Source organism: Centropristis striata, chromosome 23 (genome assembly GCF_030273125.1).
Source record: "Centropristis striata isolate RG_2023a ecotype Rhode Island chromosome 23, C.striata_1.0, whole genome shotgun sequence".
NCBI lineage: Eukaryota > Metazoa > Chordata > Actinopteri > Perciformes > Serranidae > Centropristis > Centropristis striata.
The window spans coordinates 18,395,188-18,421,563 of NC_081539.1; the positions used below are offsets into that span (position 1 = coordinate 18,395,188).

Genomic DNA, 26,376 nt, shown 5'->3' on the forward strand with positions numbered 1-26,376 from the left:
TGTGCAGAGAGGATGCTGACTCATTAACAAATGGGAGAGAAATGGAATTGGGGAGGCTTCTGAAGGAAAAGGTGAATTGGCCACTAAGGGCTTTCCCAAATCTGAGGGCTGAGTTAAGATATATCTGGTTTGTTCTACATGCCATCCTGCCACATCTGAGGTGTTCCTTACAGCTAAACTCGAGACCCATTAATTCTTTAAATATGGGAAGAATTACACATATTTTGGAAAATCTCATTCATTCTTTACAATGTGGTGTAAATGAATGCAAAAAAGGCTGTTTGTCAGGTCTGATGGAGTATAGTGGTAACTTCAGACCAACATTACCATTCTGTACCATTACCTTTTTTAATAAAATAAAAAAACAGTGCCTCATTCACTTCAATGAGGCACTGCTGAGCATTGGCACAGCAGGGGTGCTGACGCAGGGGGTTACAACAACAAAATGCAGGGAGGTTTGGCAAAAAAGTTGAACCTTTTGCCGCAACGCAATTCATTCTCATCTGGAAATACAAACATTAGAAAGCCTCGCAATCATGAAGACTTAAAGTGGATCTCCACGATCATCTTTCATCTTCTCACCAGTACCTATATCAACGTGCCCATATGAACACAGCCCCTTGAACTTCCTATGGAACAAGTACTGAAGTCACCCTCATCACTCCCTCTTCACCTATCCTTTCCTCGCACCATCTATAGATAACAACCTAGCACTCTCAATCAATCCGAGCCCTGATCCAACCCGCAGCCACTTGACACATCCATCTATCTATCTAGCTGTCCCTAGTTCAAAGGCTTAGACAAACAGCGGCTGAATGTGATGGCGTCTGAGAAGGATCTGCGACCGTGGCCGAGCTCCTGATGCGGAGTGACAAGGGCGGCTCATTTTTCTGGGCCTGCTGCGCTCTTAATGGCTTCCCCGACAGAGGCTTCGCTTCCGTCAGCAGCTTAGCCAAACAAAGGCCAAGTCCCTCAGGAGTCCCTGGCACCGGCCTGATGGATCTGATGGATCGTTGGATCACACTGACCCAGACAAATCAGACCCCTGTGTCAGCTCTAACTGCCAGAACTGCGATGAAGACATATTTGGGAATTGGAGGCTGACTGAGAGGAGAAGGTGTAAAATAAAAGTACAAGGGGAAGAGACAGTAGAGGGTCAGGCAGAAAAATGAAATGTTTTAAGGCGAGAGATGTTGGGACGGGAGACTTCAATCCTTGGATCTCCATCACTTCACCCTCTGGCCCTCAGCAGCCATCAAAGACACCCGGGAGGTCCTAATGAGGTGAAGACCACCAGCACATCATGCACTCTCACATACTTGCATCTCCTTCTCTCCTCCTACTCTAAACCTTCAGAGCAGTAGAAGAAAGAGAAGCGTTAGCCTAGTTTGCATGTTCTCTTGGCTTTATCAGCTCAGATCCTGCCTCTGCTCTGTTGGAGGCCAGATGAAAGCGCAGACAACAGCTTAAGGTTTAACCCAATGACCCAGTCTCCGTAGTACAGTGTGGTATTTCCCTCTTCACCAAGCAGATCCAGACTCCCAGGGCTTTCTCCGGCTCTGTACAGTCCAGCTGGACTACTCGCGCTCTTGTCTAATCTTCAGTCCAGGCCAAGAGCATCAGTGCTTTGATCCTGCGTCACTGTCTAAGTCATGTGTTTGGATGTTCACATTATCTAAGGGAGCAAGAGGCAGGAAAGAGGATGTGCTTGGTCTCTTCCTCAGATAAATGTTTCTTGTTGATTCTTGTGGTCTTTAGCAGGGCTGTAAACCATCCCTCAACAGCTCTACAGGTGCATAAAATATATGCATCAGGGAAAAATAAAACCAAAAAAGTTTAAAAGATTACAGTTTAAAGGCTGTTTTTGGATGGGCATGAGGGTGGCGGTGCCTTTTTTTTTTTAACTCTTTTGTGAGCTGCTGCTGATTTTTGAGTCACAGTCTCCTAAGGCTAGACAGGAGTAGAAGCAGATCATTGCATCATTTACAGGAACAAAATCAGGAGAAATGCACTTTCTCACTTTCTACCAAGTTCCACTTCACCACTGATAAACACAAACCACAGCATTCTTTCTCAACGCAGCTTTTCCTTAGAACTCAAGATGCTTCTTGCGTAGAAGGACTCACTTTTGTTTGCTCAATTGTAAAATGCACTTTCATCCTCTTGCTCGGAAAAAACACGCTGGCTGTCGGGTCTTAATAATGCCAGGAGTCCGATTAATGTCGGGTGGCTGGTTCTGAGCTGCCGCAAGGCGGGGGAGGACTCAGGACATGAAGGGGATGCAGGACGGCTGCTGATGAGGATGATCTAAGGGACTTCCACTAGACTAAACAATGACCAGAGTGGATTTCAAACAGGGTGTTTTACAGTCAGGAACCTGGGAAGTTGGAAGAATGAGTGCCCTGTTGTCAGAGAAGTTCTGAAGCTGGATATATTGTTCTGGAGAGGGCTTGTTCTGTTTTCAAAAGGCCATATAAAACCTTGACAGTGCTCCCTCTTTTCGAGCTCACTCCCCAAAGCACAAAGAAACATGAGATAGCAGGGGAAGAGAAAACCCCAGCCAGCTTTTTGTCCTGTGTTAACCCGGTTGCCACTTCCACGCCATCACTTCACATCTTTCTCTGATGTTCATTAAATTCTTATAAACGTTATCTATTGCAGATTTTCTCTTCTGCTTTTTTCCCCCCATTCTGTCATCTACTCTCGAGCTTCTTCTCATCTCTTGGCTTTCGCTTCCTCTAAATTCTTTTTATTTTCCTTCCACCCACATCAAAACTCTGGACAGGGATCAGTGGAATATTCCCGGATAGCTCGTGGAGAACACCTGTGTGTGCATGAGCGCTGGCAGTGTATGCGTCTTATTTGTTAATGCGGTGCGATATGTACATGGATTCTTGAGTAACTACAGAGAAAATGTATTCAGATCCTCTCACCAAATCTCTTCTTCACTCTCTATCCACATTTCACATCCTCTTCCACATCAGAGAGACTGATAAAAGAGGCAGTGTGTGCTTCTCAGCGGTCTAGCTGTAGCCTGACATGACGTTAATTCTTCTGAAGTAGCACTTCATAAGTGCCACTTCACTTCTTGTGAAACACTGTGGCAACTGTGAAAGTTGTACAGCTGAATAAACTTCTCTATGAGGAAATCTATTTGATTTCTGCATACTTCTCAGTCATGTGTGCATGCTGCCACATTATAGTGATCAGAATTCCTACAGAGGATAGTGTGTGTGTGCTTTTGTGTGTCTCCCAAGCCTGAGATGAGCACTAAGGCTGGCTGAGCTAAGTTAGCGGGTAACGGCCGTGGGGCTCCCCAGGGGAGCAAGCCTTCGCTGACATGGGAAGCCATAAATAAGGGCCCAGGGCGCATCGCCATGTCATGCGTCATTTGGGCCGGAGAGGCCTGCTTTATCCCCTCCCATCACCGAGCTGCTGAGCATGGCACCTCCTAGGGCGTAATACAAAACATATGGGCAAAGGGCGCGGGGCAGAAGCACCTCAGCATACCATACTCCTGCCTTGTCAGCAAAGCTTCTTGGAGGAAAAGCAGATACAGCTGAAGACGGCCTCTATGATAACACTGCGCTTGCATGCCACAATCAAACTTTGTCAAGAAACAGATCGATGTGGTTATTTCTGGTTAGACAACATCATTTTATAATGACAATTATAGAAGATGATTACATTCCATAGGGTAAAAGCAATAAATGATAAGTTTAAATGGTAACACCAGAGCATTCCATCCAGTGTGAAAGCAATTAATATTTATATATATATAGTATTTTTAAGTTTATTTTTCGACAACTGTAATATCAGTTGAACGTTTAATATAATAAAATAAGCTTTGTAATAATATATCATGAATTGTCTTAAAAACTTTTAAATGTAGTTACTAAATATTCATACATTTATCAAATATTTAACCCAATCTAAACAAAAAGAAGAGGGGGTACAGTGTTCACTTAATTTAGATTTTATTTTATTTTAAAGATTAATACCAGTGATCTTTTGCTGCTGTATATGCAGTACTTTGCCTTCACACCATTAAGCAATCTAGGTCAAGAATGACTGGAGACAAGCAAAATGACACATCGTTTTACAAGAAGAGAAAGTATGACACTTTCCCTTTTCATCACGAATGGAGACGATGACACATTTTCATCATATCTTTCCTCCTATTTCAAAGGAATCTGCCACCCACAGGAAGTTGCGCAGGGGAGCCTATGTTTGTCCATCCTCGATATTGCTAACTTATTCCAAGGTTGCTGATGCATCAGTGACTAAATCCGGCATAAGAGGAGATATAGGGCATGGAGAATGCATTAGTGATGGGGCTACTCTCTGTGAAGATGTTGGGTAAGAAGAAAAAAAATAGCCTCAAGGCAAGTGACTAAGCTCCCCCAAAAGACCCCCCCACCACCATTCACGGGCGCAACTGGAATGATGAGACAAGGTCTGGGTGGACTATTCCTTTATGACTCATCCAATGAACCAGTTATTTCATTCACAATTTATGCTGCGCTTGTTTCGATGCCATAAATAGATATAATGTTGCTTCACTGACATTACGGAGTCTATAAGTCATCCAGAGGATCAAAAAATGCTTTACAATCAGAATGGAAAAGTTAGGGAGAGCTGCAAATATTGTACTGAAATTCACTCCCTGGGCTAATAGTAAAGTCATGCTGGGAAATCTGGAAAACACCTGTCTGACTGTTGGTAATATCTGTTTCTGAGGTTTCCCCAGTGACTCCAAGGCAGTGTTACATCATCTCATCTCCACCTGCAGAGATCCACCTTTCTATGCCGGAGGGAGAAGCTTCTATAATCCTGAACAATTGGACTCAAGTTGCTCGAGGGGAGATACAAAAAGCTGTGGGAAGAAAAGCCAGCCTTCAGGCACTCGCTCACTTATCAGCGGAAAGATAGCCATCGGTCCCGAGGGGTGCCCCATTTCTCTCTTTTCTACTCTTCTCTGCCTTCTAATCTCTCTTTTCTTTTCGTGTCAAAGACCGACCACATGATTCTTTTAACTGCTCTTTTCCTGCCAATTTTTCATTGTCCTGAATTCAAAATGACAAACTCACACTGTTTGCTTGGTGATGAAGTGGACAGCCTAGTTAAAGTGGGCAGTGGTACAAGCAGAGATTGGGTGGGGATGCAAATGTGATGGCTTTGGTTGTTGCCTGGCTGCTACACAACCAGAGGAAAAGACCGTGTGCATCTGCAACGTGGAAGCATGGGCAGCCCACACCGGAGGAGATATCCAAGGTCTTAATCACTTCCCCTCTATTTGCATAGATAATAAAATTAGTAAAGATACTGCAAAGGGCCGTATCAATCACTAGTGAGGATATCAGCCTGGATGTCAAAGAGCATTTTTGGCTCTTATCAGCACTTCCGTTAAAATGGAAATCCAATTCTTTCTTCATGGTCGGGTGAGTGATGGCAGCTAAAATACCGTTTGAATTAAAAATGGTCCGAATAAATGAAGAGACAGGACTGATGAGTCATCAGAGCAGCAACTTCTTATTACAGAGTAGTTATTAAAACCTCCTGTTCCCTCATACTGCAAACAGCTGCTGGTTGTCTTGAGCTCAGGACCTCAGTGCGAGTTAAGCGTGAAATGAAGCAGCTTGTACGACATTTTGTCTGAATATAATGTTAACCATAAAGGTATGGGGGAAGGGGTTTTTCAGACACTGCATGGTGATCCCATAAGCATTTTGTTTAAAGAGTAGTGACCCCTTTAGACCAACAAAAAAAGGGTGACAGGATTTACAGAGGAAACTTACAGGTGTGGAAAGGCAAAAAAGAGGAACTTGGGGATGCAGTAAATGAAAGGGTTAAGATAAAGGGTGAGGGGCTAAGTGTCTAACTCTGACAGCCGCCAGCTGCATGCAATAATCCCCAACTCTCCATCACAATCCCCTTTATATATTCTTGTCAGACATGGCAGTGTGTATGAGAGAGTGGATGTCTGGTGGACAAGGACTTCCGGTAACAAGAGAGGACCTGCAGTCAGACGGCGTTTTACACCTTTTTCCTCTTGTCTCTTCCTCCCTGAAGCTCCCTAAGCTCCTTTCTGCGATGACTTTTAATCACCTCATACACACAAGGGACATGTCTGTAAAACCCGTTGTGGTGTTTTATAATTTGCTATGGGTCCCCACAAGGCCTGTGACTGTTTCTCATTACCCAGCATGCTGGCTGGGCTTATAGGATGTGGATGGACATTTTGTCTTGTACGGAAATCCCAAGAAATACTCAATGGGTCTCCAACTAAACATGTGACAGGGGTCGATTGAGACCCGTGAAAGCCCCTGATGTGTTATGAAAACCCCACTATGTTCCTATGGCAACGGGTAGTGTGTACTACAAAGACAGATTATGTTTAAGACATGTTTACTGAAAACAATAAATTCCAGGATGCTTATATCAAGAGGCAGGGCTTGCTGGATAATGCTCCTCCAACCAGGCTGGTTTTCTGATGAATAGGTCCAGGGGCCACACTAACTAGCCAAAGATGGAACGCAATGGGAGAAAACGTAACGTAATGCACACTGAAAACATATGTCCTTTAAAAATGTTAGCATAATGCCATTACCGAGTTAGTTTAAAGCCGGCGGGCCTGTCACAAAGTGTTCATAAACAACAGGAAGCGCTCTCAAGAGGAACAAAGCCATGTTATGGATTCAGTCTGCGAATACTGAATGGCTGACGTGATGAGCAAACGTAGATTGACGTAGGCGTGGTAGGCCTCACATGCAAAATAAAAGCAGTATGACATGATCTTCTCCGAAGCTGGATAGCAAAGGAAATAAAATAAGTAATGTAAGCCAGTATTTCAGCCAGATAAAATACTGTCACGTCTTTCTATAATATGGCCTACAGCAGATAATGTAATCTAATGGATTAAAATGACATGATTGGGACTTATTTTCTTCTGTCTTATTTTTCCTAGAATGTTAAAATATCTTTTAAGTGTCTAAATTGTTTAACAACTTAGCATTTCACCCCCTTATTTTAGAAGGGTAGGGGCGAGGGACATTTTTAGGGGGAGGTAGCAGGTCAAAAGCAGATATGATACATACATAGAAGAGATATACACATTACATTTATTTGGGATGCAGCTGTGCGTCAAGTTGTCCTTGAATTAAATCTGCAATCAAATTTTTTTAAATTAATTAAGTAATTAAAATTTGAGTACATAATGAACATGTATGTTTCAAAAGTTGCTTAAGCAACCTTGGGGTCGATACCATTTGTGACACAGGTTTTTGTGTAAAATTAAACAATTTTGTACTGCTCGCGAATGTACCACATTAAGACACCAAGGTCTTGTGGAACACCACAGACATGATTTTCAAGAACTCTTCTGAATGGCCTATGTCTTTGGTTTTTAAGTTTCATGAGGCTGTGATTATCCTAGAGGTTGCAGCACATAATTTTATACAGTGAGGTCAAGTTTCAAAAAATGGTTTCACTACAACAAAATGGCTACTATGGGGAATAAAATAACTAAAATGTAGCTTTAACTTTGGAGTATAATTTAACCTCATGGTATCAATGAATTCCTTAGTTCTTCTAGTTCCATATGATACCAGTATCTTTAATGTAGCTTTACAACTGAGTCCAATACAGCCTCTGAAACAGGAGTTGGCAGGGCCCACTATTGGGCCACTAGGGGCTTGAAAGCCGTGGATATGTAAACCCCTTATACTCCCAAAAACAAGTAAATTGCAACAGTGCTACAGTTTCCCTGCAGTGGCACAGAACAGAGGTCAGAACCCATTATTTGTCAGTGATACTCTGATTTCATCCACAAAAGGAGAGTGAGTACTTAATCCTCGGTGGGCAAGTTTTTACGAGCCACCTCACACGTTTTTACAGCATGGCAAACAGACAGTAAACACCAGGAAGGCGCTGCACTTTAACACGTGATTAAGACACAGCTAATTAGATTGCGGACAGTAAAACTGTGAGGAGAATCGTAAAAGAGGGAGCAGAGACGGGCCTGAGCAGGGATCAGGTACAACCGGCGGACATTTAAGTCAAGACACCACAGGCCACTGACAAATGACTGAGCTAGGGTTTCTCATTTCTGCTGCCTTCTCTGCGGTGAAAATGTAAATAGCAGACTTTCTATGGTAAAAAAGGAAAAAGACCCCCTCACACACAAGCCCCCCATGTCCACCATCCATCCATCCCTCCATTCTTCTCCTCCCTCTCCTCTTATGCAGTGGTTGGTCCCATGAAACAGGGGTCAGGGTACTAATGGAGGACCTCATGGCCTTGTGTGCCTCTGGAAACAACCCCCCACTCCCTGCTCTCTTATAAATCAAGCAGGCTTCATTGAGAGTGGCAGAGTCTTCTGATGTCCCAGCCATGTCTCATTTCAAAGTCCTCCTGAAGGCTCACACGGTTCCACGTTTACTCACTGGGCACAGGGGAGATGTGCATGTGTGGGACTCAAAGAGAGAAAGAGAGAAAGAGAGAAAGAAAGAAAGAGAGAGAGAGAGAGAGAGAGAGAGAGAGAGAGAGAGAGAGAGAGAGAGAGAGAGAGAGAGAGAGAGAGAGAGAGAGAGAGAGAGAGAGAGAGAGAGAGAGAGAGAGAGAGAGAAAGAAAGAAAGAAAGAAAGAAAGAAAGAAAGAAAGAAAGAAAGAAAGAAAGAAAGAGAATAAGTTTGGGTTAAGAGAGAAGTAGAGGGAAATTAGGAATAGAGAAGATGTCCCGGAGGAATACGGGGCCTCTAAAACAAATGTTTATTTAGTAACTATGCTGCATTAGACCTCTCACTTGAAAGCATGGACAATAAATCATACCATTTTGGGAAAGTCATTACACCATCACTCGAACACAATGTGTGTACATGTTGGGCACATGTGAAAGTTGTGTAAAATGCCTTCCTCTGTTGCACATGTTCAGTTTGTAAAGAAGTGCAATCAAAACATAATTTTCCTCCCTTCATGGTAAATTGAGGTGTGCGCTCTATAGAAGGATAAATGATGGTTGAGATAATGCCATTCTGTGGTTTCTTTGAGTCCATACATTCATAACAACGCCAGATGAGTTACATATGGATTTAAAATGGACGTTTTCCTGACTACAGGTTTTGTTGTTACATATACAGTCTTTCTACACACATCATACAAATGACGTTGAGAGCGGCTAATCAAAACCAGTGACATATATAGACGCATATGAAGCATATAAAGGGAAAAGAACACAATGCAATCAATATCATTTTGAAAAAAGATAAAGGGTAGTGATGAGAGAACATCAGGAATCCTTGAATGGAACCTTGAGGGACACCCTAATCAATTATCATTGTGTAAAACCAATGGGTTGGCATTTTGGAAGATGAACCTATTGTCTATTTTTGTTCAAGAGTCTCACATCTCACTGTTACATCTGTTCTGTAAATATATAGCTAGAGCCAGCAGCTGGCTAGCTAAGCTCAGCATAAATAGTAAAAACACGGGCAAACAGCCTGGTACTGTTTGGAAATTACCACATTTTCTTGCATCTTTAATGGAGTGTTCACAACAAATGGGAAGCAATTTTTTGAGAGATTATTTACAAAGTCAAAGGCAAGACTTTGAGTAGATGCTACATAAATTTGCCTTCTTGCACAAGTTGATTTTTTTTTTAACTCAAGTGAAAATTTGTGTTTGTCTTGAGATTCTTCTGCATAGCCCCAATCAATTCAAACTCCATTCAGAATCAAGCATTTTAGAAGTTGTTGCTTGTCTGTCTTGCGGACAGACCTGACAGAGCATGAACTCAGACTTTTTCACATACCAGCATCAAGATGTAGGTATTTCAGCTTACTTTTGATTCATTTATTAATTCTACTTAATTTCAACAAAATCAGTTTATTTTGGTTTCATAACGCTGTACTAGCGCCATTGCAGCAGTCATCGAAATGCAGTTCCTAGAGAAGGTAGTGAAATTCATCGAGCTAGGTGTGCTTCAGAATCATAAACCCAGACACAAAAGTGTTTGGTTTTCCAATGTATCTGGAAGCAATATTTGACATTTCAAACGTGTTTAATGACGTAAAGATAAAGTGGCATTGCTGCATCTTGCATGAGTAATGTAAATAAGACTGTACAACTGTAATGTGTGTGTTGTGAAAACAGCAATTTAAATATAAATTTATATTAATTTTAAAATAAGTAAAACAACTATTTCTTGGCTCGGAGCATTTTCCAAGCAACCACCAGGGAAGTCACTGTTCCTCCACTGTTACTCCCAGTAAAACCTCAAAGTGTTGTTTTACACTTTGGTAATTCCTTTTAAAGGGTATAACTAACAGTTAAATACACACTAAAATACATAAACTAAAACTGCTGCTGGGAGTACAATATGGTATAATTTGTCATATCACTAGATCACATTGCGGATAAATGCTTGCTAAATCACTGCAGGCCTCCTCTGAGCCTGTGATAGCTGTCATACGCAACAGGAGAGAGCAGGACTGCCTTTTGCTCGCTAAGACATGCAAAATGAGAGTTTATCTCCCTCAAAGAAAGGCTTGGCATCTCCTGTTTCACTTGCCGCTGCAATTTCTTCCTCTCACATTTAGGTAGTGACAGTGTGGTTTGCTTAATCTCTCCTTATCTCCCAAAATGCAAAGGGTTGGGCTGAATTTGCATGTAAAACAGAACACAAGCTGTCACTTGTGACTTTATTTACAAAGGAGTTTCAGAAGATCATGAAGATACTGTTATGAGGTGGGCACACACACACACACACACACACACACACACACACACACACACACACACACACACACACACACACACACACACACACACACACACACACACACACACACACACACACACACACACACACACACACACACACACACACACACACACACACACACACACACACACACACACACACACACACACACAGTGTTTACTTAAACTGCAGGAGTGTGTGACACCTTAGTCGTAACTGGTGTTAACCCCCGACGTGGCTGTTGTTTTGAGTGTTTCAAAATGTCTGCTGTTTGAGGCCTGAGAATGCGTTAACATCCAGATGAGAGGAAGGTGGCTGTGGTGGGGGTGGGGGGCAGTTAGGGGGGGCTCAGACAGACAGAAAAACATTCCCCAGTCGCTACGCTCATCTCCATAACTCAGTTCGCAGCCAGAGAGCACCAATCCTAACATGGGACATTAACGACCCGACTCTCACCACTGGAAGCGTCGTTACCTGCCGGTGAACAGTAAGGGTCATTTAGGGCCCAATTCATGACTGCCATGAAAGAAAGGCTCATCTTTTCGCCTCATGGTTGCAGTTAGGGTTAAATAAATCACTTGTCGTAACTCTGTATCAGGCAGGAGGAGCCTCGCCTAGCACGGTTACGGACCTGTCAGCGAAATCTGAGTGATAGCCTGTAATTTCAGAAAGACGTACCGTAATCACATTTTGTACGGTGGAAATCAAAAACAACTTTTACAAACAAATAGCTTCTAAGCATGTGGGAGATTCGATTTCATTATGTCAGGAAAGCAACAAAAGAGTATTAATTACAGCTAACAATACAGGTCATTGTGCAGTGTATGTGTGTGTGTTTGTCCATGTATATGTGTGGTTGTTTTCATGCCTGTGAGGTATCCCTGCAATTACTGTCAGTGTGTGATTTGCTTTTGGAGCACTCGATGATGATTAATTCTTAGAAGTTCTTAACCACAAGACGTGTGTCACATATCAAGTTAAAGGGCTTTTTAAAATCCAGAGCTTTTCTTCAGAGAGTTGCACAATAGATGTTTGATGCATTGTGCAACTTTACAAGAGTTGGAGAAGACTGAGAGCATTGGTGCTGGTTTTTGGTTTGTTCGTGCAGACCTACTCAACTCGACACGCTCTCTGTTTGCTTTATCATACGCAAAAGTTGTGGAGAGTATTTTATGTAGTACCACTTCTGTTGAGTTTCAAATCGAGCTGAGCCGACACTAGACGGTGGAGTTTAAATGCTGCAGACCACTGACTGGTCAGAGAGCAGTGTCACTAGCCAGACCAGAAATCCTGCACCAAACTGCAAATTTTAAAGAGCCAAGCTAGCATCAATGGCAGTTACAAAAAAAAAAAGTAGCCCAAAAAACTACACTGTATATTACGCTGTACAATTGATGACGTGTAGTCAGCGTTCCTCTGTTTTAAACACAGCATATATTCTATGATTGTGATCTAAGGGACTGTGGAATAGGGTTAAGACAGCTGTACACACATCACATATTAACTGTGTGTAAAACTGAGTTTTCCATAAACACTTAAGGTGCCATGATAGACTAATAAATCAGAAATTTATTGAAAAGAGCTTTCAATTTCAAATATTCAAATCAAAAGCAGGATTGACGATTCACCACTCTGGCCTTAGTGTGGTACAGTCCTATATGACACTTTATACCTGTCTTTTGAAAGAACTTATTGAAAATGTGAATGACATGAAGCCAATGATCTCTTGATCTTTACGAATGAAGACAGATGATAGTCTGACTTGCAGAGTCGTCAGTGCTGGAAATTAAAGTTTAAATTGAACCCTCTCAAACTATCGCCTTCACATTCCTCTATTGCTGTTTAATTTGTAAATTGGGACAATGCAACACATCATGAGACAGTAAAACTGTTTGCATACTGCTGATTATAAAATAAGGAGGAAATGTCAACCTTTGTGGAGTGAAAATCTAACTGCGTTTGTGTTAGAAAAGGTGTTTTCACCACAGGTGGCATATCTCACAAGTTGTCACTGCGGGATAGCGAAGCGGAGGGAAAAAATTAAATACCACACCCTTATCTTGGGGACCTTTTCAGCGAGGCGAACTATCACTCGGTATCAAATGACATTAAGTTAATGAGCCAAAGACACTACAAAAGAGCAGTGGGCAGCGAATCAGCATCCTGGCTTGCTTATGCTTCCCACAGGGGTGATGAGTGAAGAGAGGTGTGATTAGTTTAGGGACCTTTTATTCATGTCAAATTTGCGTGTGTGGGAAATCACACACAGAGCCTGACAACTCTGAAGGTTGCAAGGCCACTGCTAAAACATCTTGCTCCTCTTAGCATGGAGGTGATAATGAAGGTAACACCTTAAAGCAATCAGCCTGGTCTGACAGGTCCCAGAAACCAACAGGGAGGGGGAACAATTAAAGTGTTTACACATTAATATAGATTTAATTAGACGTCCTGTCATCTGTTATATAACTTAACAACACTAGTGATTTGTTCAAAATAAAACAATCTGACAATCTGATTTCGATGATGATACTGCCACTAATGCAAATAAAACCACATCTTCAAGCACTTGTGGAAATGGCCTCAATGTATCACGTCTCAAAAAGCTCCACGTTATGAAATTTAATCTAAATTGGCAGGCAGGGTAACACCATCTGTCATGCTCACCATATATTTGAGTGTCTGACAATTTTACACATCTCTGACGACCAAAAAGTGTCAAGTTACTTTCTTGCACATACTTTAAAAACACATGCCAGCAGCCCCGGGGCGCAAGATGAAGGCATTTCACTTTTGTTTTCACAAGGGCAGAACAGAAGTTATCATCTGTTATCATCTGCTTAGCCAGCGCTTGTGGGTAAACACTATTTCTTGTGAGAGAAGCCTGCTTAATCATCCTTTATGAATGAGTTACTTTCTTTAATGAATCACTGATAAGGTTGCAGAGTGCAGTCTGCGCAGCGTGGCACTCGAAGCGTACTAAGAGTGAAAGTGGGTGATGCATTTCTCTCTTTCTTCAAGGCTGAGGTATTACACAGATGCTGGAAACATGGCGTGAGTCAGTCATTCATACTGCTCATGCAACATGACACAAGGTCAGCTGCTTTGTAACATGGTGTTAAAGGGTCAGTTCTCCAAAATCACTAAATCTACCTCATTTTCTTACTCTTACGCCATACGACCAGTTTCCTATGAAAACTGTGGCTGCAGGCTCTGAGGGTGCTTCTTAACAATCAATATGTTGTTTACTGAATGAGATGTTGGCTATTTAAAATTTCACACCACAAACAAAACTTCACTCATTTCTGTTGTATTGAGATGGAGGCAGAAATCTATAAAGTGGAGCTTTCACATAAAATGATGTGCATGTTCAGACACTACAACATGGCGTAAGACAAATTATCTCAATGAAAATGTTGATAACTGACTGTTTATCAAGTTTAGCAGGAAACATTGAATGCTTACAGCTTTTAAAATTTTAAGATTTTATATGTTTTCTCTACTTTATATCACTGTAAATGAAATACCCTCACATTTCTGACGTTGGTGCACTTTTGTACACTGACACTGTAATTCATTCTTTCATTATTTTGACATTTAGACACAGACCGATGAATCCATCAAGTGGCCCATGTAATCAATGGTTAAATCAATAATGAAATAAATCATTAGCTAGCCCCAATGCTAAGAAAATACACAGCTGTTGGCATGAGTGAGCAATGAAAACACAGAGAGCGAGTGTTGGTGAGATAAGGACTGTTATGGTTGCACTACAAAGTGAAAAAATGCTTTAATATACTGATCTGATAGGAGTAAGGTTACAGCCATGGTATGAACATTGCATTTGCTTATCTACAGGACTCAAAACACAAAAGAAACCTGATGGAAAATCTGCAAATGCACATCTCCTTTGCTCCTTAACTGCCTGTAAGACTTGTCAATTTGCACCATGCACACACTAAGCATCAGTTATTGATTTATTTCTAAAGAGAAATTACTTCTTTAATTGGTCCTATTTATACTCCTAATTTACGTTGTTTGTGTATTTGTAATTTCAAAAGTGTTTATTTAACAAAACACATCCTTCTGTTTTAATTCCTATATATATATATATATATATATATATATATAAGGGTAATTTTAACTGATATTATTATATATAATCTATTTATATTATGTGTTTAAAACCTTACACTGTGAAACCCAAATATATTCTTAGATAATTATCATACTGAGAAAATGTTATATTCTTCCAACATTAAATATGCAAGATATATCTCCCCAACAAAAATTGGCTCTTTTTTAGTGTTCTTATTAGTTTTATTTGTACAGTTTATATTTCTACATTTTTTTTTAATGAATATTAAAAGGCATTAACATTACAAGACGAGCATTTCTTTCTCTCTCTCTCTTGATGTTTTACCTTTTGCTGCTACAGTTAACCTGATGGCCATTATTTCAGAGTTAAACTCAGCCATGTAGAAAATGCTACAAGGCCCGACTTAATAAGATTGTCATGACTTTTACGTAAAAGTGACTCAAATGCTTACCAGACAAGAGATCAACATGTTAAACTGCCGGGACATTAACCTAAATGTATGCATGTAGGTTATAATGTAGTGTTACAAAACACAATGGTTACTTCTTGTTCAACACATCATGGTAAAAGTGCATAAGGCTCAGAGCGTGTGGCTGCGTGTGTGTGTTCAGTTCCGATCCATGTCAGCCCTTAATAGACATGCTCATGTTCCAAGGAGCCACTTGGAGCCATCATCACATTCCCTAATGGGCAAGTTCATGTTTATTCTCTCCCCACTGGACGGCCGCTGCTTCCTCTGGTTCACAAAGAAAAAAAAAGACAGTCTCTTCAATCTCCCATTTTCTCATTCCCTGTCCTCATCAATCTCATGTATCCCCACTCAATCAATTCCTCTTCTCCAGTGCTCCCTCTCCCTCCTTCTTTCTCTCCCTCTCTCTCTTCCTCCCTGGATCGTTTACCACCTCTCCCTCCTCCTCCATCATTCTTTCACTGCTCCTCTCCTCTCCCATCACACTCTAATCTCCCGGTCTGAAAGGTGTTTCCTGAGGAGGGCATGCGGGAAGACAGGCGGGAGTGATGGATCGCTCCGCGGATGCTTCACTTTGTTCGCTCTCCAGGGCGGTAACAGGGTGGTGGTAGGGTAAGCGGAGCAGCAGGGGCTGGGTGGCTCTGACAGTGGGAGTGCTGGGTGAGGCGGTGCTGGGGAGGGGAGCAAGGTACAAGTGCCTTTGAAAGGTGTTGTTGAAGGGGAGCAGGGGAGGTCTCTGTGACTGGTTTCTTTGATATGAGCTAATTATAGTGAGGAACGTGAGCTCTGCAAACATGTGCCTCCTGCTGCACCCTCTGATCAGAACTGTCTTATTATATATTCAATCAATTTCAACTTTACTTTTTTTGTGTACAAACTTTATTCCCGAACCGTTGACTATATTAGCAAATATTAAAAATGCAACCATTTAAAAACATTGCAAAGATAACATAATGTAACTTTTTTCCCCAATAAACATAGTTAAAGTACATTTTTTTTGTCAATTTCAGTCAGTCATTAATATCAGATTGGTCTCAGTTATCATAGATAACATAGTCTCATAGATCAGACAACTTTCCAATAATGAAGCAAAGAAAGCAAGTAATAACTTTCAGCTCAAGTAGGGATGAATGAACTTTTCCAGCCTCAACCCACAGCACAAATGCATCTCCTCTAAGTTAAATATTAAACACTTTGTTTTTAGAGTTACTCAACATGACAGTGAAGCACATAGTTCCTGTGTAAGCTGAACATTTTAAAATTCAAATCTCAACATAACTGCATCTTTGAGAGATTGTATGCAACAAAAAATGGTACAAAGAAGCATGTGCGTCATATTTTCCTGTAAAACTTGCAACAACAAAGTTAAAACCTCATGTGAACAAAGAAACCAGCTTCAGGGTCTCATATGATGAGAACGTAGCTTGTGACGTTATCCTAATAATTTAATAGGAGCAAGTCTATTATGATGTTCAATCTCAGTGTAACTTGATTTAATTCACCAGCATTATAGCTGTTCTCAATGCAAATGTTCCAGTCAACATTCAAGTTAACAATTTAACAATACAATTACACTTATGACCTGTAGCCATGTAGCTGAGCATCATCTGAACTGGTCCATCTTATAGAAGCAACAGCATAACTTCCTGCAGGCCAAAGGCCAAGAAAGAACCCAGGACTGAATTTATTATTTTTTTATTATTATTATTATTATGTTAGCTTCCAGCAATTATGAAAAGAAGATAATCGAGTTAAAACTATTATTGTGCCACATTGTCTTTATTAATAAATCCAGAGCACCATCCTCCATTTACAGCTGTATGCTATCATCCGTTTTCTCTATTATAATATATAATAGAATATATAATATTATTAATTTAATGTACTTCAATGATTCTTACATGTTGTTTTTCAGTTGGATTACATTTAAAGTTCAAGAAAATCCACTTTTTTTCTTCCTAAAGTTCAATAAATAAATTGTGTTTTCAAAATCAGTAAGTAATCATGCTAAATAATCTGGATCACAAATGCGTTCAGTCCCAGCTAGGCAAGAATCCTTGGCTCTCTTTTACTTTTTTTTTAACCCTTTTATTTTTCTTTTCTATCTGTTTTTGGATTGAGTTTTTATTACAATTTTATTGTTTTACTGTTTTTTAGTATTTTATTGTTTTATTTATAACTATTTGTGTACTATTTTATTCTATTTTAATAACTGTACAGCACTTTGGTCAACTCAGGTTGTTTTTAAATGTGCTCTATAAGTAAACTTTGCCTTGACTTGACTTGACTTGACAAACAATAATTGTGATCTAATGATCTGCCAAAATCTAGCAGTGGAGTGGATCCGGATCACAGGGCAGAATATAATAATAATAGCAATATTTTTAAGGTCTTTAATGCAGTCAGAAACCTAGAAACATCTTCTTCATATTCATTGAAAACCTCCAGGCCATGCTGATGCAGATTAGGTCCCACTCGCCTGTTTTCTCTACATGTCATGATTTAGGATACCTCCAGGTGCTGTGTTTGGTTACCCAACACTGGCACATAAAGAGGAGACAGACAAGACGGATAAGAAGGGAGGAGAGGCTGTCCGACAGCTGCCTGCTTGGGTAACACTCCTGCAGGACCCCCTGAGAAGAAGCCCAGCCTGAGGTAACGTCTGCGCCCCAGTCGGGAAGGAAGACTTCAAACACGAGGCCGGTACACCCTCCACCCCTCCGCAGCTCCCTCTCCTGCTGTTCTGCTGAGCTCCACGGGGGATCTCTGAAGACCATCCCAGCAGTCACCACGCCATGAATCAGTCCTGCTTATCCTCTTGCTGCCACCACTCCCTCCCACTGTCACTCTCTCATTTTTACCTCATTTCAATAAGCCAAATGAATGAAGGCAGGAATGTGTGCAACATATAAATATTTTTTCTCCTCATTATCAAGTCAGATGAACAATGAATTTTAGCAGAACTGGCCAATGTTTTCTTTCTACAGGGTGGATTGGGTAAACTGGTGACACGGTTGTCTGTGTGTGTTTGAGAATTTGGTATCACAAGATCAGTCAAGTGACCAAATGCTTTGATAAGGAAACCCAGAGAAAGGCCTTTTTGCAAGGGGAATCATAGGATAAGTCTTTTCATAGACAGAGAAGAGAGAAAACGGTCATTAATTGCATTTTAGAGATTTGCGTGAAAAAAGCTCGATGGAAACACCAAAATTAGATAAAATTTTGAAAATGCGCATAAAAGTTTTTACGCTTGCTTGAGGTGTTTTTTTGTCTTTTTCAAAGAAAAGTTAATGTGCTAAACTAGAGATGGAAAGGTTTTTTTGGATAAGGTTCTGAGGTAGCGAACATTTAAGTCATAATTGATCAGATGTTTCCACTCTGCCGGTCAAAACTAGTTGACATGAAAGAAAAATTATAAATTGGCCAATTTTAATATATTATATTCCTGAAGACATATTTCTGTCATGTGTGGCTAAAGTTGTCCGATTAGCAACCTGTTTTTTACATTTTTTTTTCTCTTGCTCAATGTCTTCTTTTACCGTTTTCTTTCTCGCACACTTCTTCTCCTGTTTACTGACGGATTAGCCTACAGCGATACAATACACTGCATTCTTCTGACAAAAGTATGTTTATGCAGCTTTATTTATTTGCTCTCAACCATTTGATGGAAACATCTTTAAATCGCATTTTCTTTAATGTGACATCTCAAAATTCCGCTTCAAAATTCCATTCGACTCTAATGGAAACACGGCTACTTTCAGTGATACGGTGAGACTGGCAGGACTTGTACAATTCACAAGAAATACATCCAGAAAAACATAATCTAAAAATGCAGGCCCTCATTACCTGAAATGTCTAAAACACATTTTAATCCTGATACACTATGTTCAACATGTCACATCAAATCAGCCAAAATTTGCTCTGGCTGCAAAAAAACCCCAAGCAGCCACAGCTGACAATCTGGGAGACAGGGCCCCTGGGACCCAGGGTGGCTCAGCTGAGGACATAACTGCACGCAAAGCTACGCCGCACACACACACAAATACACACAAACACACACAGAGTCTGGTGGCAGACAACAGTCACCCTGTCATCTTCGATTGCGGGCCGCTCATGTTGGACCAGCGACACCTCACACACAGCTCAGTGGGCCTCGGCCCCCCTGGTGTCCCACTGCCGCCACAGAGGGACTGCCAGAGAGTTACTTCAGCTCTGCAGAACAAACACAGAAATCAGCCTGTCTAAAAAGCATCTAGTGCTGTCGAACAAAAATGTCTAAATATATCCCACCGCAGCGGCCTTTAATTTGTCCTTGCAACTGGCAGATATCGACTGAGCAAGTGCAGATTTAGCCGAGCAAAACTGATACGACCTTGAGGGAGCCTGAGCAGAGAGCGAGGCTGGAAGTTTGTGGTCCCGTAGTAACTCGTGATTATTCTGCGGCACTTCAAACAAGAAGTTGATCTAAAATGAACTCATGGAAACAGAGAACATGAGACAGGCTCTACCATACAAAGGTTAAACATATTTTGCATATATGCTTTTGTTTGGTCGAAAGGTTGTCAACACGGCCTTTTTTCCTTCTTATCTATTCGCTTTAACATATAAAATAAACACACTGTAACTTACGGCTCAAACTATCAGCGGAAATCATTTACAGCCGATATATGGAGAACATGTTGACAAACATATTTGGCTCCAAGCGAGTTCCAGCGAGCGTAGCAGCCTGCGGGCTCACATGTGTTTGGCAGATGGCACCGAGTAGATGGCACATAAGGTCAGAAAGAGCACTCGGCTGTATATCTCTCACACATACAGGCCCTCCAGGAATGTCTGCACAAGGCCAAGGATTATGGCACCTTAGCACTGCACTGTGTGTTTATGTGTAGGTGCTTCTGTGTGTGTTTGCACTTGTTGATAAAGAGCAGACCATTGTAAAAAACTCACTGAAAAAACCCCCCCCTCTGCTCTAAATCATTAATGTTTACTGTCCAACAGAAGACTGTACAAAGATTTACTCTCAGATCACCAACTCTGTACCTTTAATTCAATCTTTTTCACTATAGACACTTTTATCTGCTGGACACATACATGTGATGGGGGAAAAATGGCATATGCCAGATAATAAAACTCTGATACTTAGATTAACAGAGGATATCATTTCAGTTTAGCATGTCACTTGTCCATCCCGCTAAAAATGTTATTTCTGGAATTTATGCTGCAGTTTGTGATGCTTTAGTCACTTTTGTATAACATAGCTCACTGCTTTGTTTGATTGGACAGCGCTTAATATGTTTTCTAGTTACTGATAATCATTTCTTAAGTCGTTCATAGCCAAGACATTTCTTAGAGACCCTGTGAAATTAAAAAAATCTATTTCCCCAGTTTTAAACTGGTTTCGCTGTTAGTTTTAAATTTATTGCTTGGCAAAAAACAGTGTCAGAGCACTTTTTTCCTCTTTTCTCCTACTGTAAAATGGTCTTAAATGTTTCAAGAATCATCCTGCCCTCTTTCACAAAACTTCATCCCATCAAATGAGAATCAGGGCTACAAGTTTGTGAACTATTTAATCCTTTCTGTAACTGTGACCTGCTTACATATTAGGTTTTACTGGGAAATACATCATACTACAGAAGTTAAAGATGCTCTAACTTCCATTCCACAGGGACTTTAAGTTTTAATGTAATTCACTAGATTGAATCTGGCAGGGAATTACTAGGAACTTGACACACATTTTTATTTTGCCTTTATATAACTAATTAGTAACAAAAAACATGGGGATAGAGATTGTTATGGCATGCAACAAGAGTGGGAGTCATGTGTCATGCACCTTAACCATGGGGCTGCTGGTGCCCTTATACAAATGAAATAATGGATTTACTAATAGCTAGTGCAACCCATCCTGGAGCAGGATAGGTTGCACTGGGATGAGAAATAGAGGCAGCAGACGGGGGTGGGAGGACGCATGCTCTATCAGTTTAAACCAAAACAAGAGAGTTTTGGCCACAAATTGCTGACAGCCTTGTAGCATTATTTATAGTAAACATGCTTACCATTGTTACTACTGCTGCTCAACAGTTAGCTGACTTACTGATCAGATTACATCTCGTCTTTGATCTGTAACAAAAAGTAAGAAGTTTTGGAACCATGCGTGTTCCTCCCTCAAGTCATTGTTTCATATTACACTTAACATGGAGGCTAATTAATCAATAGCTGACACACTTTTTCTATTCACCGCCCGCCCAGCATATTTCAACTGACAACAAAACAAAGACCAAAACAATTCCTATTTAGTGCGGACTTGCCCTGCATTGCCAAAGAAGACAAAACCGCAACAATACACAATAAAACTGCAAGAAAATCAGAAACACAGAAGTCATCGATGATCGCATGAATGACGCTAAGTCCTGTTGAGTGTTTGCAAACAACAAAGAGTAAACTGTAAATCAGATCCAAGAGCAACACAGTTTGAAACAATAATAAATTAATCCAGATCTTGCCTGTTTTTCATCAAGTGCTGTTTTGCCAACTGTAACTACAATGTCCACAGACAGAAGTGTAGCTCCTATCCTCCACATCTTTCCTTCATACATCATGGGCACAGAGGTGTAGAGAGGACTTCCTTTGGCTGTTGATTTTAATCAACTGCTCTGGTTTACCTGATATAAACCTCCATGACAGCGAAGATAACACAGCAGGAAATTCCCACAGAGGTGTGTAATGAAACACACTGGAGTACCTGCATGTTACTGTGTGTGTGTGTGTGTGTGTGTGGAGGCTGGCTCCAGGAAAGGTTTTATCGCTTGTTAGCCAAGAGATTCCCTGCTCCGTCTCATCAGATTTACAATGTCTAATTACACAGATAAAAGTGCAAGGTGTGTGATTGTGTGAGTGTGGGTGCGAAGGCCAACATGTGGGAAAGGAAACACGTGGATCTCCGGTGAGCTAACAATTGGCAACTCAGAGACACGACCAATTGATCGGTCTGTGTGCAGCAGGATCCTTGAGGTTCTGTGGCATTCAAGGGAACCTATTCTATTGACTTACAGGCCTTATTAGTATGTCAACAACAGACTCATCCTCACAGCCGTGTGTCCGCGCACCATCACGGCAAAGTCGACCAAATGTGTGACGCCCTCAGGCCTACTTTGTCCGACAAGTGTTGGGGTTTGGGGGCTGCTGAGGGTGACCCCTTATTGTTAGGTGCTCCCTTTGTGGTCGCACTCCTCACTGTACTGCAAAGAGAAAAAGAAAGGCCTTCTCTAACAGTCGGTCATGCCCCAGTGCTCCTGGCAACAACAGGTCCCGAGGACGCAGACCTGCCTGGCCTATATTGGCTTGGCTCTCAGCTAGCGGTGGCGGCACTAGCCCCCTGTCAGCTGTCCCATTCAGGGCCGGGCCGGGTCCTTTATTAAAGCTTTGAAGACTGCTGAATAAAGGGGCGTCCTATGTTTAGATGATAGAATGTAAGCAACTGGTTTTCTGCTTGGGCAACACAAGACAAAGAGCCTCCCTTCTGAATGCGCGGAGTACGCGAGAGAGAGTGAGTGAGAAAACTAGAGGGAGGGAGAGAGAAAGAGGGGAACGCCGCAAGTTTTTTCAGGACAGGGATTACTTTGATGGAGTGAAAATCATAGAGAAGTGGCGGCTGTGTGTGGATGGAACAGAGGCTTGTCAAGGAGAAATGCAATCAGTGGTAATTATCACAGGTGGTTCTGATGCCCTGGTGATTAATAATAAAGCCACAGAGCCGAGGCTTGTCTGTTAATTAGAGGATGAGACCCTGCCAAAGTCTCCTCACAACATGCCCTATATACTACAATATACACACCACACGCTACACTTCACTGAACCAGGAGAGGCAGAACCTAAACAGTCGAGCCCGGCTGATATTATCGGCCCTTATTGTGTTCTCACAGACACGGCTGTTTACTGTATGGAGGCAAAAAGAAACTGCAGCGCACTTACTGCCGCAGTTTTCATTTATATTTGACAATTTTCTCCATTCAGTTTTTGTATGTTTTCATTTATATTAGTCCAAAATAGTCCATTAATGTTTATTGTTTGTTTTTTATATCTGTTTTTTTTTTTACAATCAACTTGTGCACTGCCATCTATAATATTACACTTGAACTGCAAAATATCTTTATGCAGATATATCTTTATTACAAAATGTTTGTTTATTGTATGTTTATGAAGAAAAAATATTACATTGAGTGATAAACAGTTGTCTGATTTTAATTATTTATAATTAAAGGGTTTTTTAGAGGGGTTCGGTGCTGTGTAAGTATGTTTTTTTAGCTTAAAACCATCATAATAACTATTGATAACTCCCAAAAATGTGAAAGAAAAACTTCCAACAGTGGAATAATCGATGTTATTATTACACATATCACAGCTTTCATCTGTTCATTTAATTCTTCTGGCAATGTTTGTTCTGCAAAACCATGTTCTGCAAATCAAAAGAGCAGATTCGTAAATAACAGTTATGCTGAACAGTAATTGTTTGACAAATAGGCGTTTGCTAATGATAATAATGATAATAACAGTTGCATATAGTAATGACTGTGGGTTCCTCCCTCCAGATCTTACGTCTGTCAGCAGCAGCTTCCAGGGAGCTGAGTGGACAGCGTCTGGTTAACCTCACCAGGCTGACAGCAGAAACTTACTGAACCAAAACAATTTTCAAGGGCTGGGCGATATATCGATATAAAAGATATATAGATATTTTTTTTTAATAGGGAATTAGACCATATCGCATATATCAATATAGTTAAATTTTTTCTTTCTTTATATATAATTGCTGCCCTTACTAGGGTTTGTCATATTTAGTTATTTTTTAATGTTCATTATTCTTTTCTCATATAAATATATTTATTTCAGAAAAAGACTGGCCTATTTTATTTCATAGGCTATTATCATTTAAGATATTTTATTATTTAAAAGTGCACTTTATGGAGCTTTGATTTTTTTTTTAAAAGTACTCCTGTTGTTATACAGTATTTATGTTCACTTAAATAAACGGGTTCAATAAAACTACTTGTGACATGTCATATTTGGCTTTGACTTTGACTGAACATTTGCTCTCACTTTGCGATAAAAATATCTGGATTTAGATCGCATATTGATATTTAGCCTAAATATATCAGGATATGACTTTTGGTCCATATGTACTGAAGTATGTACTGATTGATTGATTTTATTTCCCTGCCAATTGTAGCGCAGAAAGGGAATGTAGCCTGTACTGAAACAGGCAAGCTCACAGATAGACTGGCAGCCTTAATTAATCAGTGTAGAAAGATAATGTTCAAAACACATATACAGGGGGATATTTGTGTGATTAAAACAGCTGTCTACACAATTAAGGCTTCACTAAATGCCACAAAAATAGACTTGAAACAAAAAACACAGAGATGATTGATGCGTTTAATAAAATGAAAGTGTATCTCTTTCGTGAGACATGATGTAAAAAAAAAATTTTTTAATTCTTTTCATATGGATTGGATGTAACGGAATGACTGGAAGATGATTCACTTTCATCAGGGATATTATAAAGTGAACAACTTAATATTAATAGATTCATGATTTTCTGAATCTGCTATGACCAGCTAATGATAAAACTGAAATCCCTCCATTGTAAACTCACTTTCTGATGTTCACCTTAATCTATACTATTTGATATTTATGGACCTCTTTTTAACCTTCTCTTTCAATAGGTGTGACACTCACCCTCCTTTAAATGCACCAACACACACACATACCTGGTCATGGCTGGCTTGGAGGGTGCTCCCGGTGCCGTGGAAGGTCATTTGCACAGGGGAGAGGGTCAGATAGGTCACAAATTCCTTACCACTCTGCGCATCACTGTATTGCACCTGGAGGAGAGGGCAAACACAGAGTTACCCCTAAAGTAAATACAGGAAAAGATCGATCAAAGCACAAAAGACAAGAGAACTGAAGCATTTCAGGTTTTCACTGGGATACAGTCTTGTGTTTTTGGAAGTGGTTGGCTTGAGAGTAAATCTTGCATGTCTAATTGCCACCACAGAGCATTTGTGGACAATTACCCCACACCATAGAGAGATGGCAATGGAGGGGAATGAATGTCAGGGTATGTGTGCGCGATTGAGGGGGGCATCTGAGGGGGGTAGTGATGACATCACTGGCGACCCCTCATCATTGAGAGGTTAACTCTGCAGGCATTCCTAAATGCTGTGCAATCAGGACTGTTATGACATGATGCTCCTCTGGGACAATCTGCTCCTGAGATCCAAGGGCTTTGGTAATACTGCCTGCTTGTCTGCCCTATTTCTCATTGACTCTTATTCTGTGCACGCGTGTGCATTTGCATGTGTATATCTGTGTTTGCGTGCATGTGTTTGCCTGGCCTACTTATGCCCAGGACAGCTGCAGGCATCTTGATAAATGGCATAAATAACTATGAGAACGGAAGGAAGAGAAAACTGTGAATGACGCAGCGACACAAAGGACCGAAGGAAGAAGAGAGAGAACATCACTGGTTCAACATGCTCTTATACATCAACAAGCAAATTTTTAAAAAGTATGCTCGCAGGTATGGGACGACATAGCTGTTTTGGCAGGTTATGCATGTTGGCCATTAGGTAAATGTGAAGTTGCATAATATTACAAACTACGCTACCACCGTTGCTAGCTATAAGATAAAGAGTGCTACATGAGGCTTGGGGTGAGACCATTACCTCCTGCAACAAAGTCAAATATCAATTGTGTGATGTACTTGTACTGGAACTACCACATGAAGAACAGGCACATACCTGCAATATCCACAGAGGGCTCGCAAACCAAAGATCATGTCGCTGGGAAAAAATGTGATGAGCACTTGTCTGAGATAATATTCAATACCATCAAAAAAATATGCACACTGCTCATTTAGTCTATTTATAAACCAGCAGGGAGATGTTAAGATAGGACACTCCTTTATTATCCCACAATGGGGAAATTTCTATTGTTACAGCAGCAAAAAGTGTATCGCAAAAACAGAAAGAAAAGGAAAAAGCTCAACAGTGAGCAAGA

At 40.8% G+C, this 26,376-nt stretch overlaps 1 protein-coding gene across 5 annotated transcripts in view; it reads right to left on the reverse strand.

The window, feature by feature from the left end:
• The window catches only part of stau2 (staufen double-stranded RNA binding protein 2), a 103,738-nt gene that overhangs the window by 6,525 nt on the left and 70,837 nt on the right, over positions 1 to 26,376 (reverse strand). For all 5 annotated transcript variants that reach the window (XM_059326808.1, XM_059326807.1, XM_059326809.1 and 2 more), the window contains one exon: positions 25,086 to 25,199. In XM_059326808.1, coding sequence (XP_059182791.1) covers positions 25,086 to 25,199 — 114 coding nt within the window. The remainder of the gene's footprint in view (positions 1 to 25,085; positions 25,200 to 26,376) is intronic.